The sequence below is a fragment of the Marmota monax genome, unplaced genomic scaffold (assembly GCF_021218885.2).
Source record: "Marmota monax isolate L192 unplaced genomic scaffold, Marmota_monax_Labrador192_F-V1.1 WCK01_AAM20220418_F8-fsc00002, whole genome shotgun sequence".
Classification (NCBI taxonomy): domain Eukaryota; kingdom Metazoa; phylum Chordata; class Mammalia; order Rodentia; family Sciuridae; genus Marmota; species Marmota monax.
The window spans coordinates 8,255,857-8,280,485 of NW_026693571.1; the positions used below are offsets into that span (position 1 = coordinate 8,255,857).

Consider the following 24,629-nt stretch of genomic DNA (forward strand, 5'->3'; position numbering starts at 1 on the left):
TCAACACAGACTCTGAAAGCTAGAAGATCCTGGAATAACATATTTCAAACACTGAAAGATAATGGGTTCCAACCAAGAATTGTGTATCCAGCGAAATTAAGCTTCAGGATGGAGAATGAAATTAAAACCTTCCACGATAAACAAAAGTTTAAAGAATTCGCAGCTAGAAAACCATCTCTTCAAAACATCCTAGCCAAAGTATTACAGGAAGAGGAAATGGAAAATAACAATGAAAACCAACAGTGGGAGGTAGGACAGTAAGGGGGGGGGGGGAAACAAAGAGGAAAACAAACAATGTTTAGTAACAGAAATAAACAAATATGGCTGGAAGAACAACCCATATCTCAATAATAACCCTAAATGTTAATGGCTTAAACTCACCAATTAAGAGACACAGGCTAGTAGAATGGATCACAAAACAAGACCCAACAATATGCTGCCTACAGGAGACGCATTTGATAGGAAAAGACATACATAGGCTGAAGGTGAAAGGTTGGGAAAAATCATATCACTCATATGGACTTCGGAAACAAGCAGGCGTGTCCATACTCATATCAAATAAAATAGATTTCAAGCCAAAGTTAATCAAAAGAGATAAAGAGGGACACTACATACTGCTTAAGGGAACCATACACCAACAAGACATAACAATCATAAATATTTATGCCCCAAACAATGGTGCAGCTATGTTCGTCAAACAAACTCTTCTCAAGTTCAAGAGTCTAATAGACCACCACACCATAATCATGGGAGACTTCAACACACCTCTCTCGCCACTGGACAGATCTTCCAAACAAAAGTTGAATAAGGAAACTATAGAACTCAATAACACTATTAATAACCTAGACCTAATTGACATATATAGAGTATACCACCCAACATCAAGCAGTTACACTTTTTTCTCAGCAGCACATGGATCCTTCTCAAAAATAGATCATATATTATGTCACAGGGCAACTCTTAGACAATATAAAGGAGTAGAGATATTACCATGCATCTTATCTGATCATAATGGAATGAAACTGAAAATCAACGATAAAAGAAGGAAGGAAAAAGCATACATCACTTGGAGAATGAACAATAGGTTACTGAATGATCAATGGGTTATAGAAGACATCAAGGAGGAAATTAAAAAATTCTTAGAGATAAATGAAAACACAGACACAACATATCGGAATCTATGGGACACATTGAAAGCAGTTCTAAGAGGAAAATTCATTGCTTGGAGTTCATTCCTTAAAAAAAGAAAAAACCAACAAATAAATGATCTCATACTTCATCTCAAAATCCTAGAAAAAGAAGAGCAAAACAACAGCAAAAGAAGTAGAAGGCAAGAAATAATTAAAATCAGAGCTGAAATTAATGAAATCGAAACAAAAGAAACAATTGAAAAAATTGACAAAACTAAAAGTTGGTTCTTTGAAAAAATAAACAAAATCGACAGACCCTTAGCGATGCTAGTGAAGAGAAGAAGAGAGAGAACTCAAATTACTAGCATACGGGATGAAAAAGGCAATATCACAACAGACACTTCAGAAATACAGAAGATAATCAAAAACTATTTTGAATCCTTATACTCCAATAAATTAGAAGATAGTGAAGGCATAGATAAATTTCTTAAGTCATATGATCTGCCCAGATTGAGTCAGGAGGATATAGAAAACCTAAACAGACCAATATCAATTGAGGAGATAGAAGAAACCATCAAAAGACTACCAACTAAGAAAAGCCCAGGTCCCGATGGGTATACAGCAGAATTTTACAAAACCTTTAAAGAAGAACTAATACCAATACTTTTCAAGCTACTTCAGGAAATAGAAAAGGAGGGAGAACTTCCAAATTCATTCTATGAGGCCAACATCACCCTGATACCTAAACCAGACAAAGACACTTCAAAGAAAGAAAACTACAGACCAATATCTCTAATGAACCTAGATGCAAAAATCCTCAATAAAATTCTGGCGAATCGGATACAAAAACATATAAAAAAAATTGTACACCATGATCAAGTAGGATTCATCCCTGGGATGCAAGGCTGGTTCAATATACGGAAATCAATAAATGTTATTCACCACATCAATAGACTTAAAAATAAGAACCATATGATCATCTCGATAGATGCGGAAAAAGCATTTGACAAAGTACAGCATCCCTTTATGTTCAAAACTCTAGAAAAACTAGGGATAACAGGAACATACCTCAATATTGTAAAAGCAATCTATGCTAAGCCTCAGGCTAGCATTATTCTGAATGGAGAAAAACTGAAGGCATTCCCTCTAAAATCTGGAACAAGACAGGGATGCCCTCTCTCTCCACTTCTCTTCAACATAGTTCTCGAAACACTGGCCAGAGCAATTAGACAGACGAAAGAAATTAAAGGCATAAAAATAGGAAAAGAAGAAATTAAATTATCACTATTTGCAGATGATATGATTCTATATCTAGCAGACCCAAAAGGCTCTACAAAGAAACTATTAGAGCTAATAAATGAATTCAGCAAAGTGGCAGGATTTAAAATCAACACGCATAAATCAAAGGCATTCCTGTATATCAGCGACAAATCCTCTGAAATGGAAATGAGGACAACCACTCCATTCAAAATATCTTCAAAAAAAATAAAATACTTGGGAATCAACCTAACAAAAGAGGTGAAAGACTTATACAATGAAAACTACAGAACCCTAAAGAGAGAAATAGAAGAAGATCTTAGAAGATGGAAAAATATACCCTGTTCATGGATAGGCAGAACTAACATCATCAAAATGGCGATATTACCAAAAGTTCTTTATAGGTTTAATGCAATGCCAATCAAAATCCCAATGGCATTTCTTGTAGAAATAGAGAAAGCAATCATGAAATTCATATGGAAAAATAAAAGACCCAGAATAGCAAAAACAATGCTAAGCAAGAAGTGTGAATCAGGCGGTATAGCGATACCAGACTTCAAACTATACTACAGAGCAATAGTAACAAAAACAGCATGGTACTGGTACCAAAACAGGCGTGTGGACCAATGGTACAGAATAGAGGACACAGAAACCAATCCACAAAACTACAACTATCTTATATTTGATAAAGGGGCTAAAAGCATGCAATGGAGGAAGGATAGCATCTTCAACAAATGGTGCTGGGAAAACTGGAAATCCATATGCAACAAAATGAAACTGAATCCCTTTCTCTCGCCATGCACAAAAGTGAATTCAAAATGGATCAAGGAACTTGATATCAAATCAGAGACGCGCGGTCTGATAGAAGAAAAAGTTGGCTACGATCTACATTCGGTGGGGTCGGGCTCCAAATTCCTCAATAGGACACCCATAGCACAAAAGTTAATAACTAGAATCAACAAATGGGACTTACTCAAACTAAGAAGTTTTTTCTCAGCAAAAGAAACAATAAGAGAGGTAAATAGGGAGCCTACATCCTGGGAACAAATCTTTACTCCTCACACTTCAGATAGAGCCCTAATATCCAGAGTATACAAAGAACTCAAAAAATTAGACAATAAGAGAACAAACAACCCAATCAACAAATGGGCCAAGGACCTGAACAGACACTTCACAGAGGAGGACATACAGTCAATCAACAAGTACATGAAAAAATGCTCAACATCTCTAGCTGTCAGAGAAATGCAAATCAAAACCACCCTAAGATACCATCTCACTCCAGTAAGATTGGCAGCCATTAGGAAGTCAAACAACAACAAGTGCTGGCGAGGATGTGGGGAAAAGGGTACACTTGTACATTGCTGGTGGGACTGCAGATTGGTGCAGCCAATTTGGAAAGCAGTATGGAGATTTCTTGGAAAGCTGGGAATGGAGCCACCATTTGACCCAGCTATTCCCCTTCTTGGTCTATTCCCTAAAGACCTAAAAAGAGCATGCTACAGGGACACTGCTACATCGATGTTCATAGCAGCACAGTTCACAATAGCAAGACTGTGGAACCAACCTAGATGCCCTTCAATAGACGAATGGATAAAAAAAATGTGGCATTTATACACAATGGAGTATTACTCTGCATTAAAAAATGACAAAATCGTAGAATTTACAGGGAAATGGATGGCATTAGAGCAGATTATGCTAAGTGAAGCTAGCCAATCCCTAAAAAACAAATGCCAAATGTCTTCTTTGATATAAGGAAAGTAACTAAGAACAGAGTAGGGACGAAGAACAGGAGAAGAAGATTAACATTTAACAGGGATGAGAGGTGGGAGGGAAAGGGAGAGAGAAGGTAAATTGCACGGTAATGGAAGGAGACCCTCAGGGTTATACAGTGGAGGGGGTAGAGAGAGAGGAGGGGAGGGGAGGGGAGAGGTGGGGAGGGGGGAGGGTGGATGATGGGAAAGGCAGCGGAGCACAACAGACACTAGTATGGCAATTTGTAAATCAATGGATGTGTAACTGATGTGAATCTGCAATCTGTGTATGGGGTGAAGGTGGGAGTTCATAACCCACTAGAATCAAAGTGTGGAATATGATATGTCAAGAAATTTGTAATGTTTTGAACAACCCACAATAAAAAATTAAAAAAAAAAAAATAAATAAATAAATAAAAAAAAAAAAAAAAAAAAAAAAGAAAAGACAAGCTGTCTCATAGTACCTATTAGAAATTTCTGTTAGTGGTCAACTCTAACCCATCCCCACAAGGCTTGGTTGTTGTTCTCTCTACTGGGCCTTAAAATCTCTCCTTCTACAGGGGAAAGTTCAGAAGTTTCCAGAAGGCATCCTCCACCTCTTGGACAGGCACATCTCCCTTTGCTGTGCAGTTGCAAGATGCCTCTTTCCCCTTGGTTACATGCTCTGTGTGAGAAAGGGGCCCACCCCACTCTACTCAGGAACCAGACCCACATCCCTCCTCCACACTGCTAAAAGGTTGAGCTCCTGGGATCAGTTTTTTTCTTCCATGTGGATTAGTGCCCTCCCTGGAGTGTCCTTGGCCCTCTGGTGAATAGTCTCCAGGGGCCAACTTGCCCAGATATTATCTGAGATAAGCAGAGTTTTCTCTCTAGAAGCCCCAGCTGTCCTACAAACATCTCATTGGTCCCCATTATTTGCTCTATAATAGGAGCAGACATTTCCTAGACTCACTTAAACTCATCGCAGGCTGCTTGATACATGTGTCAAGAGGTAATGGAGTACAAAGGTACTTAAATCAATACAAGTCCATGCTTTTTCAGTGAAAATTGACTTTTTGAATTAAAAAGAGAAATCTGCAGGAAGTTACAATAATTACTTGGTCTGTATTTACTCCTGACTCATGGGCTCCACGTGGGCCCATTTCCTGTCCAGGTGAGTGAGCCCCTGTTGTGTTCTCACAGAACTGTTTTTTTTTTTTTCTACTTTATGGGACTTATTATTGCAGTAAATGAATAATTGGTTATTTGTGAACTAGCTAACTAATGTTTGCCTTCTCTCGTGGGTTACAAAATATTCAGGATAGGAATCAACTTTTGCATGTTCTTCCCCAAAACTCCAGGGTCTGAGAGAGAGATAAATATTTATGAAAGAATAAATAAATGTAATGTGTGCCATAATAGATCTCTATCCTTTCCTCCTCATCTGTGTAGTGCATGTGTGCTTGTGTGTGTGTATGTGTGTGTGTGCACGCGTGTGTGTGCATGAATCCTGGTGCTTTCTTCATTGTATGCTTCTAAAAAGGCACTACTGTCTTGAGCCATTAGATTATGAAGATTTCCTTGTTCTAATGGAAATTTTACACTTTCCCATAGTAGAGTGGCCGTGATTAGCAAAGTTTTTATTTAAGACTTCAGAACACAGACTGGAGTTCAACTGCCATCCGCTTGGGGCTAGTTATTTAACCACACTGTGCCTCAGTTTCCTCATTTGTATAAAGGGGATAACGATGACACCTACTGCATACAATTATTGTAAGGATTAAACAAGATGGTACTTGTGAAGCCCTTAGCATAGTACTTAGCACTTGGTATACAGTAATTGCTCAATAGATATTAACTCTTACTAGTACTGTTATTCCTCCTTTCTGGGTGGTCTACACATGAGCCTCCTCCATTTATTCTTCACCATCTACTATAGAACTATTTGCCTACAGAACTTCTCTCTCTGTTCTTTGTTTTTAACACAAACCATAAACAAAACATCTTCTCCATACTATTCGAGAATATGATGCAGGTGAAATTAAATAAGCAACAACAACACCTAAAACCACGTTATTTCAACCAGGGCAAGGGAAAGTTGGGTCTGGCATATTTGTTGTAGGTTGTCTTTGTTTGCTGCTTTTGGTATTCATTCAAGATTGATTAGCCAAAACCTTTGAAAGAAGGAAAAAAATCTGCCCCCTAAGTGTCCACTACCTGCGCTCAGATAGTACTCTAACCTGTTTTAAGGGATCTTTTTTTCATTACAGATCACCTCTAGCATGAATATTGTGAAAAAAAAAGTTAAGGTAATAGAGGTGAATTTTCTGCAACTTGTAGCTTAAATATCAACGTTTCTGCATACCAAAATCTGAAATCACCAGGGCTGTTAATATAAATACTTGAACTAAAAATGGAATACCTTCCCTATGTCACTCATGGCTCTGATGGGCAAGTTTGTAGAGAACATGTGTATCCTGTGATGAGATTTTCCACTAAAAAATGCTGACTCTGGAAATATAGCCAACTCCCAATGATTAGCGCTTTCATATAAAATTCTAAGCTAACTCCAACCCTTCTCGTTCAAAAGTAGTGAATGTGTATTACTAGAAGCAACATTACATATAGACTGTTCACAGCTCTTTAAACCCAAAAATAATCCTTTAATCTAAATATGTCTGCAGGGAAATCATGGGAGGAAAACTACTGTCAAAAGCTACACCTGGATTGAGGAAGGACACTGACGTGTTTTTACATTTAAACAAGATTAATTGTATTTGGAGTTTCTCGGTTCTGCATTTTGCTTTACTGTGGGAATCAATAAATTTTATTTCATTTAAGTATAATTCTTCTTCTAAAACTGGCTTTGTAGATCTAAGATTTGGGTAAACTTTACACATCTGTATTAATTTGCAATTACATTGCAGGGACTGTATTTTACCTATAACTGCATCCTTCTCACAAAATTGCAGTTCTAGGCAAAGGATTTCAAATTCCATCTGAAGTCCAGCTCTGGAAGACTTAGAATATAATGTTCCTGACAAGTAAAATATTATAGTCTGTTTACCTCTCTTTTTTCTTTCATTACATAGAGGTTGTTTACCAAGAAAAAAAGTATTACATCCAAAAAACTATTTTAGTACTTAGTGAAATGTCTCATATTTTCATATACATGTGTATTTTTAAAAGCATTTGGAGTTTTTGCTGTTTTAAACTGCTCCTGAGAGTTTAATTCATAAGTAACTTTATTGCTCCAAATCACTGATTATTTTTTTATTATGCAGACTTTAAAACACACAAAAAAGTAGAGAGTAGTGTAATGAGGCTCCATATTTCCAGCACCTAGTTTTAATATTTATTAATATTTTGCAATATTTGTTTACAAGTTTCAAGCATTATGATATTTGACACTTAAATATTTTGAAAAGCATTGCTAAAAATGAAGACATTTTCTTTTTCTTATATAACTACAATATTATATTATAAAATATTAAATTTAATAGTAATTTCTATCATTTCATATCCTTCCCATTTTTTGAATTTCCATGATCATCTCTAAAATATTTTACAGAGTGATCCCTCTGCTTCTTTTCTATGCAAAAGATTTATTAAAGAAACAGAGTCAATGGCCCTATGATAGGTCGCACATCCTAGAATTTGTCTGTATTTTAGTTTAAGTTCTCATTTAACTAATTCCTCTGTCCCTGTATTGCCTCTAAATGAGAATTTAGATCCTTTGTTTCATTTTGATTGTGGTTCTGGGGATGAAACCCAGGGGTTCTCTAACACTGAGCTACATTCTCAGACATTTTTATTTTTTATACAGGGTCTCATTAAATTGCTAAAGCTGGCCTCGAACATGCGATCCTCCTGCCTCAGCCTCCTGAGTCACTGAGATAATAGGCATGTATTCCTATACCCCACTGAGAATTTACATCTTAAAACTTAATGAAATTCATACATTATATTTTTACAAGAATATTTTATGTGATACTCTGAACCGCATCTTCTTTTCCCAAGAGACACATAGTGTCCCTGTCCTGTGTCACTCTCAGACAGGCTAGGACCTATCAGCTGGTGCAGACAATAATCCTCCCATTATAACGTTGATTCCCCTTTTATACTGTGGGTGAGTAATTTGACACCTTTCAAATATCAGTTCCTAATATAGCCTTTTTCCTAATTTCTTAGCATCTATTTTGAGAATAGTTGCCTCAATATTGATTTCCTTAGGAGATGAAAAATAACAGTATTAGTCTGCCATTTATTCTACATATATTAACTAAAATTCTTTTGCCTTAAAAAAAGGATTCTTCATCAATCTGGGCATCCTGAAATACCATTTTCATGGGTAGGCTAGACAAATCCATAATCCTTGGCTTAAATAATCAATTTTCAGAGTATTAATTTGATACCCAGCCACCTCTAATAATAACAAGTGAGTCTTGAGGATTTTTTCTTTCCTTCTTTTTTTCATTATGTATGAACTTATGTTTTTTTCTATAATAAATATATTATTTTATTCCATATTATACTTGCATATTGTTTTCTATAATCTGTATATTCTCTGGGAGCAGACAGAGAATCTTTGGATTCTCCCATCTCTGGGCAGTGGAGCCCTCAGAATGGCTTTCACGTTGTCTTGTGGCATCCTCAGTAGGCCGGGACAGCTTCTTTTTCTTTCTTTTTTTTTTTTTTTTTTTTGCATAACAGGATGGTCCAGGCCCACCTTGTATTTTGCAGACCTTGGCCCAGAATCCACCATTTCTCCAAGGAGTCATAGTTTTCTTTTCTTTTTTTTTTAAGTGGGGAAAATAATCTTTTTTTTCACTCTAAAATGCTTGTATTTCAACATGAATCTGAGTTAATCTACATTGTCAAGTTAAAAATCAACTTATTTCAAAGACTGAAAATCCACTTCTGCGCTGCTTGCTAAAGACATTTCAATTAACATAATGATCAGGCATACACAAGTAAGATTATCAAAGAGCTTTGGGCTTTTCCTCATTGGTTCTGCAATATTCCCACTAAGTTCCTACAAGACTGTTTTATCCCCATTTAACAAGGTGAGCTGAATAGAAAAGCAGAAATTTAATTGGACAGAATATTAGATGCATGTAAACCTTTAGGCATCTATCATGCTCTCTAACTATTACAAAAGCTAGTCGAGGCTTTAAAGAAATTGAAGCAGTCCACAAAGTATTCAACAGGTGATAATGACAATAATTTAATTAACTTTCAATTAAATCATTAGAAAGAAATGTTTTGATTATAATTTTAATGTTTTATTTCACATAAAAATAAGTATGGATTGACCAATGATGTAATACCTTGACAAGGGCAAAAATTCATTTATTCATTTAGTTAATAAATATGTATGTGCCTGGAAATCTGAAACACAAATATTTAGTTCTTACACCTCTGAGATTTTTAAATTAATTTAAAATAGGAAACTTATGGGGGGACATAATCATAATCGAGTTATTTTCGCAATGTCAAAGGAAGGATACTGTATCGTGATAGAGTCAAAAGACCTAGACATGTGAAGAAAAAATTGGCCCAATTTCCCCAGATATCCAGTCCCCTGAGGCCCTTAGCTCTTTGCAATTGGTTTTCACTGTGCTTTGTGTTAGATTTTCAAGCTATAAATCTGCTTTATTCTCCATCCAGTTGCCAGCCTGTCCCTGTCACCCTCCCACCAGCCTCTGTCACCTCATTGTCTGAAATCTTTTGTAGCAGAGTGAACTTATGTCCTTGCCCAGGGGATTCTCCATGGCTGAAGGACCCAAGATGCTTCCAGTAAGGACATTTTTCCATCTGATTTTGCTTCTGTGTTAGTCAACACTTTGTCACCAGAGCTGTTGCTTTTCAAGTGTTCCCTGATCACTCGCTTCTTCGATTTAAAGGGCGCATGGTGGAAAGAGCTCTGTCCAGCGAGCACACATTCTAGGGTCCCTTCAAGCCCCTCTCTGTGTGATGTTGGCCACATCATTGGCCTTCAGTGAGCCTCAGTTTCCTCACTACCAGATGATTTCTGAGGGTCATGATGACCCCAACCTTTTTTCCCAACTAAGTGTGCATAGTCTCTTTAGAATCCTCCCATAAATCCACACTGGCCAGAGAGGCAGAATTGAAGTCAGATCCAAGCTACTCTCTTCATTTGAATCACTATATTTCAATTGTTTTCACTTAGTACAGACTTAAATAAAAATAAGTAGAGCATTTACAAAAGCTTAGTGAAGAAAGACATTGAGGACTCAGAAACTACCACCTCAATTTGACTTTTTCAGAGTAGATGGGGTGTGAAACAGAATCAACTGAATTCATCAGAAAATCATTCATTTCCTCATTTTCAGGATTCTGCCTTGCTTCAAAGTAACTTGAACGATATAAGTCTACAAGTTCCTTCTGTTTTTGGTTATACCCCTGGAAGTTGTGTAGCAAAATAGCTAAAAGCATGTGCTCTGGAATCCAACTATTAAGTTTTAAATCCTGCTTTCTCATTAATCAGGTATGTGACTGTGGGCAAGTTACTTAACCTCTGTTTGCCTCAATTTTCTGATCTGTCAGACATGAATCGGAATAGCACCTTGGTCATAAATAAATACAATTCTTAGCCAGTGTCTGATATATACTTAGTCTTCAAGGAACAGCAGCTAGAAGGTGTCATACCAAGCCACTAAGTCTCGACCAGAAAAGAAAATTTGATTTGTTTTCACACATCACCATCACCCTTCATCGCTCACCTCCAGAAGCTCAGGAGTCACTACATTTTTTAGTGATCATACAGCACCTGGAGGGACAGTTAAACATTCAAGGCAGTCTAAAAGAGAAATCATAACTTTCAAATATTTCTCAAACACTTTCTACCTATCCAATTGCAAATCAATCAAACCCTTGCTGGATCATTACTGCTCTCCTGAGAACTACTGGAAATGCTGTCTCCTGGCAAGAGGAGCAAGCCACTCTTATGCATTTTTTTTTCCCTGAAAGGTCATCTACTTGTGGCTGTAGAAATGTACATGAAAGCTGAAATGTGTCAGTCCTTCCCTTTTAACAAGGTACTTCAGCTCACTATGCCTAGACCACAGACCTCTGAAGCTTTCACTTCCAATATTCATAACTAGTGGCTTGAATGAAGATCAAGTACTTCCTGTCCCCAAAAGCGCTTCAATGGTCATAATATTTTCATAAGAAAACTTTATAAATGGGTCTCACTACATGCAGAATTTCCCCAAATTCCTTCACGTATGCTGAAGGTAGGAAGAAAACTAGAGTTACCTTCAGAAAGTACTTTCTTCCCCCTTTTCTGCTGTGAGGACTAGCCACAGAAGTTTGAAACTATGAAAATATGCCTGAGGCTTATTTGCTTGTAAATTATAGATTCATGTTTATATTTCAATAGCACACGCTGGAAGTTTCCCAGAAGCTTTCGGAAAAATAATTTCTCAGGTGCTTACATGAAATGATTGAGCAAAATGGATTTTTCTATACCAACCATTAATTAAGTCTGGTTCATACATTAAAGCATGTATTTTTTGTATATATATAATATGATACTGTACCCTTCTTAACTGTTTGTGAGCAGCACACAGTGGATTAATTCATCAACTTGGAAACCCTTGCCTGGATTACTGCTGACAAAAAACTAAATAAAAATAAAAGATGTTCATACCATAAAGGCCAACAGATGCACTTAAGAGAGCAGTGTGTGAGGGTATGTGGAAGAGGCCGTTTGGAGAGTAAGAGGAGAATATTGCTACAATAAGCCCTTTTATTAACACTCTGTTTAATAAATTCATTTGTATTCACATTCAAATTATCAGGCTTATTCACTCAGATACAGTTCAGTAGTAAGGAAAGCCTAAACTTCCCCCGCCTCTTTGGAACCTGGGATTGAACCCAAGGGTGCTTAACCACTGACACACATCCCAAGCCCTTTTTATTTTTTATTTTCAGGGTCTCCCTGAAACTTAGCTGAGGGCCTTGCTAAGTTGCTGAGGCTGGCTTTGAACTTGTGATACTCCTGCCTCAACCTCCTGAGCAGCTGGATTACAGGTATGTGCCACTGCACCCAGCAAGCATAACCTTTTTTTTTTTTTTTAAATATTTATTTCTTGGTGTAGATGAACACAACACAATGCTTTCTTTTTATGTGGTGCTGAGGATCGAACCCGGGTCCCGCCTGTGCTAAGCGAGTGCTCTACCGCTAAGCCACGATCCCAGCCCAAGCATAACCTTTTATAGAAGAAAAAATATCATCACTTTCACAACCACCTTTAAAAAGAAATTTTCATCCGGCATAGTGGCACTTGCCTGTGATCCCAGCCACTCAAGAGGCTAACACAGGAGAATCACAAGCTCAAAGCCAGCCTCAGCAACTTAGCAAGATCCCATCTCAAAGTAAAAAAAATAACAATAAGGGGTGGGGTTGTGGCTCAGTGGTTAAGTGCCCCTGGGTTCAATATCTTTTCTTTTTGGCACCAGGGATTGAACTCCGGGGCACTCAACAACTGAGTCACACCCCCAGCCCTATTTTGTATTTTATTTAGAGATAGGATCACACTGAGTTGCTAAGCACCTTGCCATTGCTGAGACTGGCTTTGAACTTGCAATCCTCTTATTTCAGCCTCCTGAGCTGTTGGGATTACAGGGGTGCGCCACCATGCCCGGCCTAGGTACAATATCTTGAATTAAAAAAAAAAAAGAAAGAAAAATAAATTTTCTCCAGTTAGACAATGATAATGATGACTGTAGTGGATATTGTTGGAGTCCCACTATCTTTACTTGTCCCCCAGCTGCAGTGTGCATTGGCTGGTAACAGCTCAATGGGGAACTGCCCACTCTTTTGAGAGTATGTGGGTTTGGGAGCAGACAATTCGGGCCACAGCCAATTACTGACTGATATTGGTATCAGAGACAGGTCTCCCTACCCAGGTGCCACCAATATTGTAGTACAATTCCTGTTCCAGATCTTTCTTTGAAGCTAGTCTCTAGGGGAACTACACCCTCACTCAGTTTTTCCCCCTATCCTACCCCTGCTTCCTTAACCCCCTTCTTTAGGAAGCTCTGTCCCAATAACTTGAACAAACAAACAAACAAACAAAAAAAAAACTCATATCAGGCTCTGCTTTGAGGGAATCCAACCTGAGAGGTGATATTGATATGGTGTATGGTCCTAGGTAGCAATGCTAAGGTGGGACCTCTGGATGGATCACTAGCCCACTGGATACAAGGGAATGTGTCCTGTGGGGAATGGAGTGCTATGAGCACCTGGCCTGCTGGTCACCTATAGTGATGGGGCTGCAATACAGGTGGAAAGAGATGCATCCAGACCAGTGTTTGGAAGGTATGGGGGAAATAGAAACTAGAAGGACTGGGGAACTGATTTAATAAAGAAAATAAGTAACTGACAGATCAACAATGTAAAGCAAAAGAAGAAAACTCTTTGTAATTTATATAGCAACCCTCAGCTCTTGCAGATTGAAGGCTTAACTGTAAGAATGGCAATACTGAAGAGAAGTTGGTTTTCATCAAAGGCCAATCAAGCCAATAGCAGGGCCTTGATAAAGAAGATATGAGGGGCTGGGGATGTGGCTCAAGCGGTAATGTGCTCGCCTGGCATGCGTGGGGCGCTGGGTTCGATCCTCAGCACCACATAAAAATAAAAAATAAAGATGTTGTGTCCACCGAAAAGTGAAAAATAAATATTAAAAAATTCTCTCTCTCTTTCAAAAAAAAAAAAAAAGAAAGAAAGAAAAAGAAGAAGATATGAGACCCAAGAATTGGGATGAAACATTGTGGTAGATTCTTAAGAAACCTGATGCCCTCAGATTGCCTTGAATAAACTCCCCACTCTGTGGTGGAAGCTATTTCCATGTTGGAAGATGAGCCTTTCACACCCAACCTCAAATGCCCTTATTTGAAGAAACTGCAGAACTGTGCTGTGCTTGCCCTTGGAATTATCTGCCCCATATCCCCTCCTGCCCACCAGACCCTCAATTAGAGTCAAATCCCAGTCCAACTCAGGAGAGGAAGCGCAGGAGATGCTAAGGACAGAGCGGGGCTATCTTCCCCAGGGGCCACAGGACCTGGCTAACACAGAGGACCACAGGACTTGATGTTGCTCCAGAAAGCATTGGTTCAGGATTCCCATTGCTATTTTCTGTTAATTTTGAATATTTATAACTTTATTCTTGGGTTTGTAAACTGTTCAGCCTGCTTTTTACATACATACATAATTTAATCGGAATGCTTTTATGCAGATCCCAACCTGTTACATGTGGTGACTTTACATATTTGTGTCACCCCTGGCCCTTAAAGATATGTGCTAGTTGTCCTGCTCCTCTATCTTGCTTTGAAACATCAATTTTTAAAACTGTATTGCATTTTGAAACCTGTGAAATGATTTCCTGCCTTGTCTTTTTCTCTTTGGTATTTCTATTCATATACCTATTTAAAGTTGGCTGTTTGTCTTTTTGCATATAACTTCTAACTTTAATCTGTTATTTATTCATTCTTATCCAAACTTCTTATTCTTCAGATTGTTTTCTAAACTTTTAAAATATTAGCTACTGTTTATATGTGGATGTAGCAATCAGATATTTGTCACATAGTTATATAAAATGGCATATGAGACAATATGATCTATTTTAAAGGGAGAAGATCATTTCTACTAATATTTCCATGTATTATTAGTGATTTATTGTGTACTATTTTATTTACCAATCACTTTGCTTAAATCCAAGATCCTTGCTTATTTCAAGATCCTCACAATGACTCTATGAGACAGTTAATATTGTCTCCATTTTGCAGATAAGAAGTTAAACACATAGTCAATGTCATATATCTAGTGACTGACAAGGCTGGATATGAACATATTGACCTGAGTCCACAGCTCATGCTTTTAGCTACCATAAAGTTCGAATATTCCAGTTACTGCCTTCTAAATATTGGCTTATTCTAAAATAGACTCTTAAATCTTACAGTTATAGCCTTGCAATTTTAATGAAGTTTGGAAAGACAACTACTTCACAAAGTGTTCACAAATTTTGATTGCTATTTTCTAAAACATGAATTGAAGAGGATGGGGGGGGCATGCTTCTAAAATAATATAATGGAACAAAGAAAATTCCCACCCCCTTTCTTTTAAATTCTCTGCCCTTGTTGACCTACTTATTAATTCTTTTAACTAAATTCTTCCATCTATTTTTTCATAGTGATTAAAATTACAAAATAAAATGAAATGAATCTCATGTGTATCTGAAACTACCAAAGTGCCAACCATAAAAATTTCCCATCAAATCTGCCAGTGTTTGGTCACTAGGAAATTTTAAGTGAAGTCCAACCTTCTCCCCAGGGCCAAGAATCTCACCTAACCCAGACCCACTCCACATCTCCAGCTGCATCTACAATATCATCCTTCCTCCAGCCACTCCAAAGTCCTCTAGTTCTTTCAAAGGAGCCAGCTGTTTCCCATCCCAGGGCCTTCACACTTTCTATTGCTTCCTTCCTCCTGATCTAACTCCTCCTTTAAGTCTCAGCTTCAAAGTCAGATCTTCAAGAAAGCCTGTCCTGGCATAGGGGTACATACCTGTAATCCCAGGCCTTGGGAAGCTGACACAGGAGGATCACAGTTCAGCCTCAGAAACTTAGCAAGACCTTGTCTCAAAGTAAAAATAAAAAGGACTGAGGGTGTTGCTCAATGGTTACATGCCCCTGGGTTCAATTCCCTGTGCCAGGGGGAAATAAAACCTATCCTGACCCCCGTAGATAGGGGTGGGTTCCAACATCTCACTGTAACTTGGATCTGCCATTATCATCACCAAGTGTGGTTTAACATTTCTCTCCCCAAATGGATAGACTACAAGCCTTGGGAAGGCAGCCTCATTTTATATCCAGCACTTCATAGAGTCCCTGCAACATAAACGGCATCTCAATATTTTTTGAATGAAATAAAACAATTCCAAAAAATCTCAAAGGTCACATGTTTTCTCTGATATGTAGATGCTAACCCACAATGGGAGGGAAGGGGATAGAAGTTCAATATTAGACAAAGAGGGATGAAGGGAAGGGAAGAGGATAGGAATAGGAAAGACAGTGGAATGAATCTGACATAACTTTCCTATGTACATATATGAATACACCACAGTGAATCTCACCATTATGTACATCCACAAGACTGGGATCCTAATTAGAATAAGATATAGTCCATGCTTGGATAAATTACAGCAAAATAGATTCTACTGTCATGTATAACTAAAAAGAACCAATAAAAATTTTTTTGAATGAGGGAATGAGTTGAATATAAAAATTAATAAATACATCAAGTGAAGAGAGAATGGACTGAAGCCAGAAAATCATGGTTTTACTGACTCTTAGACACATACACCCAGCCCTACCCAGTATGGACCTGGAGTGACTGCAACCATGGAAGAGCTCATGCAGGTTCTTCCTTAGCTATGCAAACGCAGGCAGCTTCAGCCCTCAGTGATTAACCCCTGTGACACCTCTCAAGCACTCTCCATTAATCATTCAATAACATGCACAATCCTTTGAACCTAAGCTTTCTTATTATCTGTAATTACTCTTTGAGGCACATGAGATGCTAACAAGAATAAGTGCAATTATCCAGCTTTGCAATGAGAAGCCATATTTATTGATACTGTGATTAGAAGTCACTAAATATAGATGTGGTAATCTTAGGCTTAGTTCCAGTGCAAGCGGATGATTGAAAGGCACCTTTTCCAGATGGCTGGGCCAATTGAAATCAGATGATTACATCATGCTTATAGGAGTCTTAGTCCGGGGGTAAAAGGTAGGATTATTATCAGAAGTGTTATCAAAGATTGAGATCTGCAGGTAGTTTCTAAAATTCTCAGTGGCAACAATTGTGAGAGGCAGACTGAAAGAGAAGGAGAGTAAAGCAGCCTATTTTTAATCTCCCCCACCCCATTTGCAGTTCCAGGGCAACATCTACAAGGCAGTACTGTGCTACTCCAGTCCCCAAACTACTCCGTTCCAGCTCACTCAGACCATGAAATCCAGATGACCCTGATAATCAATGAGCCTCTTCCTCAGCAACCATGACTCTTTCACAATGAACTAATTGGTATCATTTCTCTCTAACCTGTCTCCTAATCTGTCTGGTTACTTCATAAACTTGGTTCTGTCTGAGTCTCTATGTGATGGAGAAAAACCATTTACAGAAGTTTCAGAGAAGAAAAACATTTACATAAACACAGCAAAACCCCTGTAGCTTGAGGAAATCCTCTAACCAAAAAAAAAAAAAAAAGGTACCCTTGATCATAAGAAAAATGTTCTCATGAGGATTCTCAATTACAAACGACAGAAACTAAACTCAAACTGGTTTAGTCAAAAAAAGGTAATATTTGAGTCTATAGCCAGAAAGGTCAGATCAATATAGCTGGAGCCAGAGAGCAAATGATGTCAGTAGACATCTTTTTCTTTCTGTCTCTCTTCCAGCTCTGCATTTCCCTCTGGAAATCAGTCTCAGACAGACTCTCCCCCAGAGGACGCAAAATAGCTCCCAGTAGCAGCATCATTATGTCTTATCACCTTAGTAACTCTAGCAGAAAGAAAGGGAGGTAGTCTTTCTCAATAGCTCCAGCAGAATTCCCATGATTGAGTATGATTATTCTGACTGAGATTAAGTGTCCATCTTTGGACCAAAGTGAATGTGATGAGAAATACTGATTGGCCAGACCCAGATCACATGGCCAAGAAATAGGGCCAGCCTCACACTGAGAATTGAGAAGGGCTGTTGTTGCAAGTCTTTCTGGGATTTTGTGTGTGTGTGTGTGTGTGTGTGTGTGTGTGTGTTGCTGGGGATTGAATCCAGGGCGTTGTGCATGCTAGGCAAACATTCTACCAACTGAGCTACATCCCCAGCCCCCTTTCTGCTTTTTGGAGGTATTGATTCCCGTGTCTATTTCCTTGGTTGGATGTGTTGGCCCTGATTGGTTATCCCACAAAAATAAAAGTAGTAGCTCACTCCTGAATTCAGTGCTGATTACTGTGTGCTGTTGACACTTTTTTACCCAAATGGATACTGTCATTAGCCATATTTCGTAGATGAGGAAACAGAAGCACAGAGTAGTAGTTTGCCACGGCCACTGACTAGTAAGTGGTGAAGCCAAGGATCAAACCCAGCAAGCTGACTACAAAACATACACAAATTTCCACCTTGCTAGTCTGACTTTATGAAATCATACTCTTTGATTTTTATACAACGACATGTTTTCAGCCTGTTCTCAACAGCAGGGGTGATAACTGAAATATTTTTCTCCTTGGGCTTACGTATGTTAAATGTATAGGAGGCCATTGAGTTGGATTAGGTTCCGACACTGGCCCAACAGACTAAACCAATATAGAGTTTAATTACAGTGGCCCAGCTTTAGTTAACTGCAAGAGGCCCTGTAACCAATTAATCAAGTAAGCTGTAACCAGTTAAGCTGTCTCTGTACTTCAATTCCACTTCCTATAAATGTTATCAGATCATGTTTCTCAGAAGCTGTTCTGGCTCTGAAGGCTGCCTGAGTCACAAATCCTTTTTATTTTGTTTCACTTTGTTTTTCTGAAGTCAAATACACTCTACTTGACATTGTTGGTCTAAGGATTTTCCCTTTTAATACATAGCATCCTAATCTCAGATTAATGACCCTGTAGTGAGTGATGGTAAATAAGAATTTTAAAGATATTTTCCCATTAATTTTTTTTTCATTTGGTCAAAAACAATCCACATGGGAATAGAGGAAGTTTGGAGAATTTACCTCCTCTGTAAAATCATTTTTCAAACTTCACATATTTATAGACCACTTCCACAAATTTTGTGATATCCATAAGCCACCTCTATTAGTTATCTGGTATTTTAATTTAACTATCTTAAATTGATTCATGTTTTAGTCTGCCCTGCAACCATGGACTTGCTATTCTAATGGTATTTTTTCTAAGTGATATTAAAAATAAAACACCTGGGATATGCAAATTAACCATAATGAAAACCCACTCTCATCAACAAATTGATAAAATTAAAGACTGTGCAGGACAACTGAACCTCTCATAAATTGTTAGTGGGAATATAAAGTGATACGACTATTTTAGAAATAATTCTTTTTCTCATGAAATTAAAAAATACAAGTATCCCAAGTATCCTACAGGTAGGAAAAGAAGAAGTCAAATTACCTCTCTTTACTGACCATAATCATATATCTAGAAGACCCAAAGAATTCTACCAGAAGATTACTAGAGAAAGAAATCAGGTAAGCCACCTCTTTTATAATAACCTCAAGGGGGAAACACATTCTGGGAGTTAATCTAATCAAGAAAATGAAAGCTCTTTATAATGAAAACTATGAAACACTGAAGAAAAAAAGAAAATCTCAGAAGATGAAATTAACGAAAACCTCCCATGTTTTTGGATTGGTAGAATTAATATTGTCAAAATGGCCATACTACCAAAAGCAATATACAGATTCAATGCAATCCCCATCAAAACACCAATGACATTCTTCACAGAACTACAGAACCAGTCCTTAAAATCATTTGGAAGAATAAGAGACCCAGAATAGCCAAAGCAATTCTAAGCAAGAAAAGTGATGCACAAATTTTACTACAGTACTATGGTAACAAAATAGCATGGTGTTGGCATCTAAGTAGACATAACCAATGGAATAGAATAGAAGACACAAATACACATTTACAGCCACATCATACTTGACAAACGTGCCAAAAATATATGTTGAAGAAAAGACAATTTTTTCAACAAATAGTGCTGGGAAAACTGGATACCTATATGTAAAAGAATGAAATTAGATCCCTGTCTCTCACCCTGCAAGAAAATTAAATCAAGATAAATCAAATACTTAGGAATTAGACCAAAAACCTTGTAACTGGTAGGAGAAAACATAAGGTCAACTCTCCATCATATAGGTGCAGGCACCAACTTCCTCAATGAGACCCCTAAAGGACCAGAAATAAAACAAGAACCAATAAGTGGTATGCCATCGAATTTAAAAGTTTCTGCACAGCAAAGAAAATTATCAAGAGCATGAAGACAAAGCCTACAGAATCAGAAAATATATTTGCCAACAACTCCTTTGACAAGGGATTAATATAAAAAGAACTCAAAAACTCAATGCTGGGTGGGGAAGCAAATAAAACAAACCAAAAAAAAAAAATGGCCCAATAAATAAATGGGCAAAAGAACTAAACAGAAATTTATCAAAAGAAGAAAACACAAATGGCCAACAAATATATGAAAAAATTTTCAACATCTCTAACAATCAGGGATATGCAAATCAAAACTATACTAAGATTTCACATTATACCATCAGAATGGCAGTTATTAAGAACAAAATAATAGGGGCTGGGGTTGTAGCTCAGTGGTGCTCTACCACATGCCTAGAATGTGTGAGGCACTGAGTGCGATTCTTAGCACTGCATATAAATAAATAAAATAAAGGTCCATTGACAACTAAAAAAAAAATTAAAAAAAGAACACAATAATAAATGCTGGCAAGGATGTGGGGGAAGGTATACTCTTATATTGGTGTTGGGACTGGAAACTAGTGTAACAACTCCAGAAGGCAGTATGAGATTCCTCAAAAAACTAGGAATGGAACCACCCTATGACCCAGCTATACCACTCCCTGATATTTATCCAAAGGAACTAAAATCAGCATACTATAGCAATACAGCCAACTCAACATTTATTACAACACAATTCACAATAGCCTAATTATGATATCAGCCCCGGTGCCTGCCAATATGAATGGATCAAGAAAAAGTGGTATACACATACAATGGAGTTTTACTCAAGTCATATAAAAGAATGAAATAATGGCATTTACCAGTAAATGGATGGAAATGGAGAATACCAGGCTAAGTGAAATAATTCAGTCCAAGAAAATGAAGGATGGGGTATTTTCTCTCATGTGAAAACTAGAGCGAGATAAGGGAAAGAAGATCATCCAGGGGGGATCAGATATCATAAATATATAGGGAAGACCAGTAAAATAGAAGGAGGAGAAGAGAGGAAGCCAGAGAGGAAGGAAGGGAAAGGGGAGGAAATATGGAATAAATTTAACAAAATCATTATATATAGGGGCAAGGAGGGGAGGAAAAGGTGGAATGGGGGTTGAAATAAAATGCTTTGCATGTATGATTTTGCCTAAACGAACCCAACTACTTTGTATAATTATAATGCTCTAATAAAAATAATACTATATATAGATTTTTAGCTGAAAATGTACACATATCCTATGACCCTACAATTACAATTCTATCTAAAGAATTAAAATGTTCACAGCAGCTCTATTAATTTATAATTAATAAAATTGATTAATTATTAATTATTAAATTAATTATAATTATTAATTAATTAATTAATTAATTAAAATAATAGCTTAAAACTAGAAACATACCAGATAATGAAACAAACTGTGCCATATTTACATAATGGACTATTACTTAGCAATAAAAATGAATGCATTCTGGTGTATAGAACAATAGGGATGGAGAAAGAAATAAGATTGAGTGAAAGAAGACTTACACAACAAAGTGTATGTATCCATTTTGTCAAACTCAGTAAATTTTACTCTGAAATAAAAATTATAAACAAATATCAAACTCTTCATTAACGATTTGCATGCTGACATATTTTGGAGGCATATTATTGTCATCTACAATTTACCATAAATTGCATTAAAACTAAGACAGACTGACAATTTAATCATAGGGGCAGAGAGGAGATATAATAAAATGTTAATGGTAGGATCTAAATGGTTTTATGAGCATTTACTGTAAAATTCTTTCCACTTGACTGTATTTTGAAAATTTTTATAATAAAATATTGGATGAAAAATAAACACTTACCCACTAAGATGAACTGTTCATATGGGCACCACTTAAAAGCTCTGCCCACCACCTGTGGTTGTCCATACTTGCAGCCTGCAGACCAGGCCATAGCAGACATTTCCTTTCCTTGATGTCTAGAGTTGCAAATGAATATTATCCCAGCTCTATGCAAGCCCATAAAGCTGAAGGAAAAAAAAAATATAATTCCTATCCTTCTCTCAGCTTTTCCTGTCAAAAATTATATATTTCCTCCAATTTGTCTCAATTCCAAGCTTTTTCTGAAACAAAGAAACAACTGACTAGAATTTGTAAATGAGCTCTATTCTTCATCACGAAAGTCGTTCTTTAGGAAAAGAGGGATTTGGCTTCTGGAGGTCTTGGTCACTGCACAAATATGTCTCCAATTTAAGAGCATGGTGGAAAAAAGCTGACAATGTAAAGTTCTGTAGAGCTTTGTAAGTTTCCCAAGTGCTGCCACTTATACCATTGCCAAAGACACCAAGTCCAGTAGGAAAGGCTCAGTTGTTTGCAGTTATCATATCTTTAAATCTAGTGACAACTCAAATTGATAGTGATTTGGACCAAAATATTTTTTTTCTGTTAAATTAATGACTGCTATTCACAAGATTTAAGCAGTCCTTAATGGGAACAAATTGAGCAATCTAGGAGCAGCAGAGCAAGCCATAGAAAACAAATTAGAATAGGAGATTTGGAGTACAAACTGAATAAACAAAATGAAAAAAAAAATTTAGCAATGGCAATTATTGTCTTGACCAAGAACAAAAAATGCCATAAAGATAAATATTCAGCAGTCTGGAAGAGATTGAATAGCTATTATCATAGATTAAATCTGGAAGAAAAGAAAAATGGCACATGGACTTTCTATCTGCTGTTATCCAAAAATTCAGGGCCTATAAAATGCAGAAATCTCCCTAATTAGGCAAATATTATGCCTGTTTATTGGAACTCTAATTCAAATGCAAGCTTCCATTCTACAAATTATATCATTAAAATTAATAAATTGCTGTTTTAAAAAGATCCTGCAATGTTGTCTGCATATCTGATACTATGTATAAGCTAACAAAGAGGAGGAATCTGATCTTTGGGTGTTTTTGTGTTTTCTGTCTCGGTTGTTATTGTTGATGTTGCTTTCTTGTAACATCTACATCAGAGTTCTAGTTATTAACTACTTTTCAACAGACAAGTGATGACAATTGAATTTTTTTAAAAAAGGACAGTGATTTAAAAAGAAAAAATATCAAGCAAATATTAAGACTAGAGAAATTTTATAAGCCTCCAAAACTACCCCTTAAGGGAATAGGCCTAACCTCTGTGGTTATACCAAACAAAGATTACTTATAGATAGCTTAAGAAAGAAAAAGAAAACTACAGAGATGCTCCTGCCAAGAAAACCAGAGTGAGCAACAACGTACTTGATCTTGATATCTACTATTTGGCAAAAATGGAAAATCCTTGTTGAACAGTGGGATGAATAGATGCACCACAAACATGGTGAGGGTCATGCATAATGCAGAGTACAGATGCTAACAGACTCACACAAGGACACTGCCATTTATTTTTCATGAGGCTTGGAAATTGATCTCTAAAGTGGTCCCATGTGAATGTCTCCTTGGCCCAACAAATCTCTGAGAGTACTTTGATTTTCTTTACATCCAGAATGAATCTATCCATTGTGGCTAGGCCTTAATTGACAAAATAAAGAGAAGAAAAAGCAGCCAAGTTTCTGATTAAATGAGTATGCCAAAACTCTGAATTATGGAAGGCTTCTTGCAAACCCCAAATGGATCACATGATTTTTTTAGGACTAGTTGAAAAAAATAAAAGTGAATGCACAATAGGACCAACCCCAACAATCCAGGGTGGAAATGAATTGCTATAGGATTTTTTCCTAAGCTCTCCAAGCAGAATCACTTTACCTTCCCCAAATGCATGCCAGAGAACTTGCTCATTATCCTGCGTCATTCATCCCTGTCATTTGCTCTGCATTGCACTCTCCTTCAAGTACTTCTCTCCTTAGAAACTACCTATGTACTTGAAATTACAAAACTTTGGAGCCAATTGGAGTCAGGAGGGGAGAGTATCTAAATCAGTGAGTAAAAGTAAAGTGTTGCCCTCAGTCCCAGCATACTGAGGAAGTCAGCATCCTACATGGCTGGTGGGGGTGGCAGGGGTGATGGAGGGCAGAGATATTAGTATGAATGTCTCCAATGTCACCTCATAGATATGAAGTGCGCAACTTGGAAATCACTCCACTGACTCCACAAAGGGCCATACTGGCCCACCTGGAGAAGCTCTTGAAAAGAGTTATTTGACCATAATAATTGCAAATTTCATATAAGTGAAGATTGGCTAGCCCCGAGTTTAGGGTCTGAAACAGAGACTAAAAAAAGAAGAAGAAAAGCAATATAAATTATTCCTTCTTTAGAACAGCTGACGGAGAGCAAGACTTTCCTTTACTCCAAAACCTCATTGGAATGATAGAAGAACAGAATTTTAAATATGAATATGTGTGCTGGTGCCGTGCTGTATGCCTGTGATCCCAGCAAGCCTGTGATCTCCTGAGGCAGAAGGATTGCAAGTTCCAGGCCAGCCTCAGCAACTTAGCAAGAACCTG

The 24,629-nt window shown here is 37.3% G+C and overlaps 1 protein-coding gene across 2 annotated transcripts in view; it reads right to left on the reverse strand.

Annotated features, from left to right (window-relative positions):
- Egf (epidermal growth factor) overlaps positions 1–24,629 on the reverse strand; it is a 145,140-nt gene that overhangs the window by 10,135 nt on the left and 110,376 nt on the right. Inside the window, exon 25 of one of the 2 annotated variants that reach the window (XM_058583773.1) lies at positions 21,690–21,736. The exons of the other annotated variant lie outside the window; for it this stretch is intronic. Coding sequence (XP_058439756.1) covers positions 21,722–21,736 — 15 coding nt within the window. The 3' untranslated portion in view covers positions 21,690–21,721. The remainder of the gene's footprint in view (positions 1–21,689; positions 21,737–24,629) is intronic. 2 annotated transcript variants of the gene reach the window in all.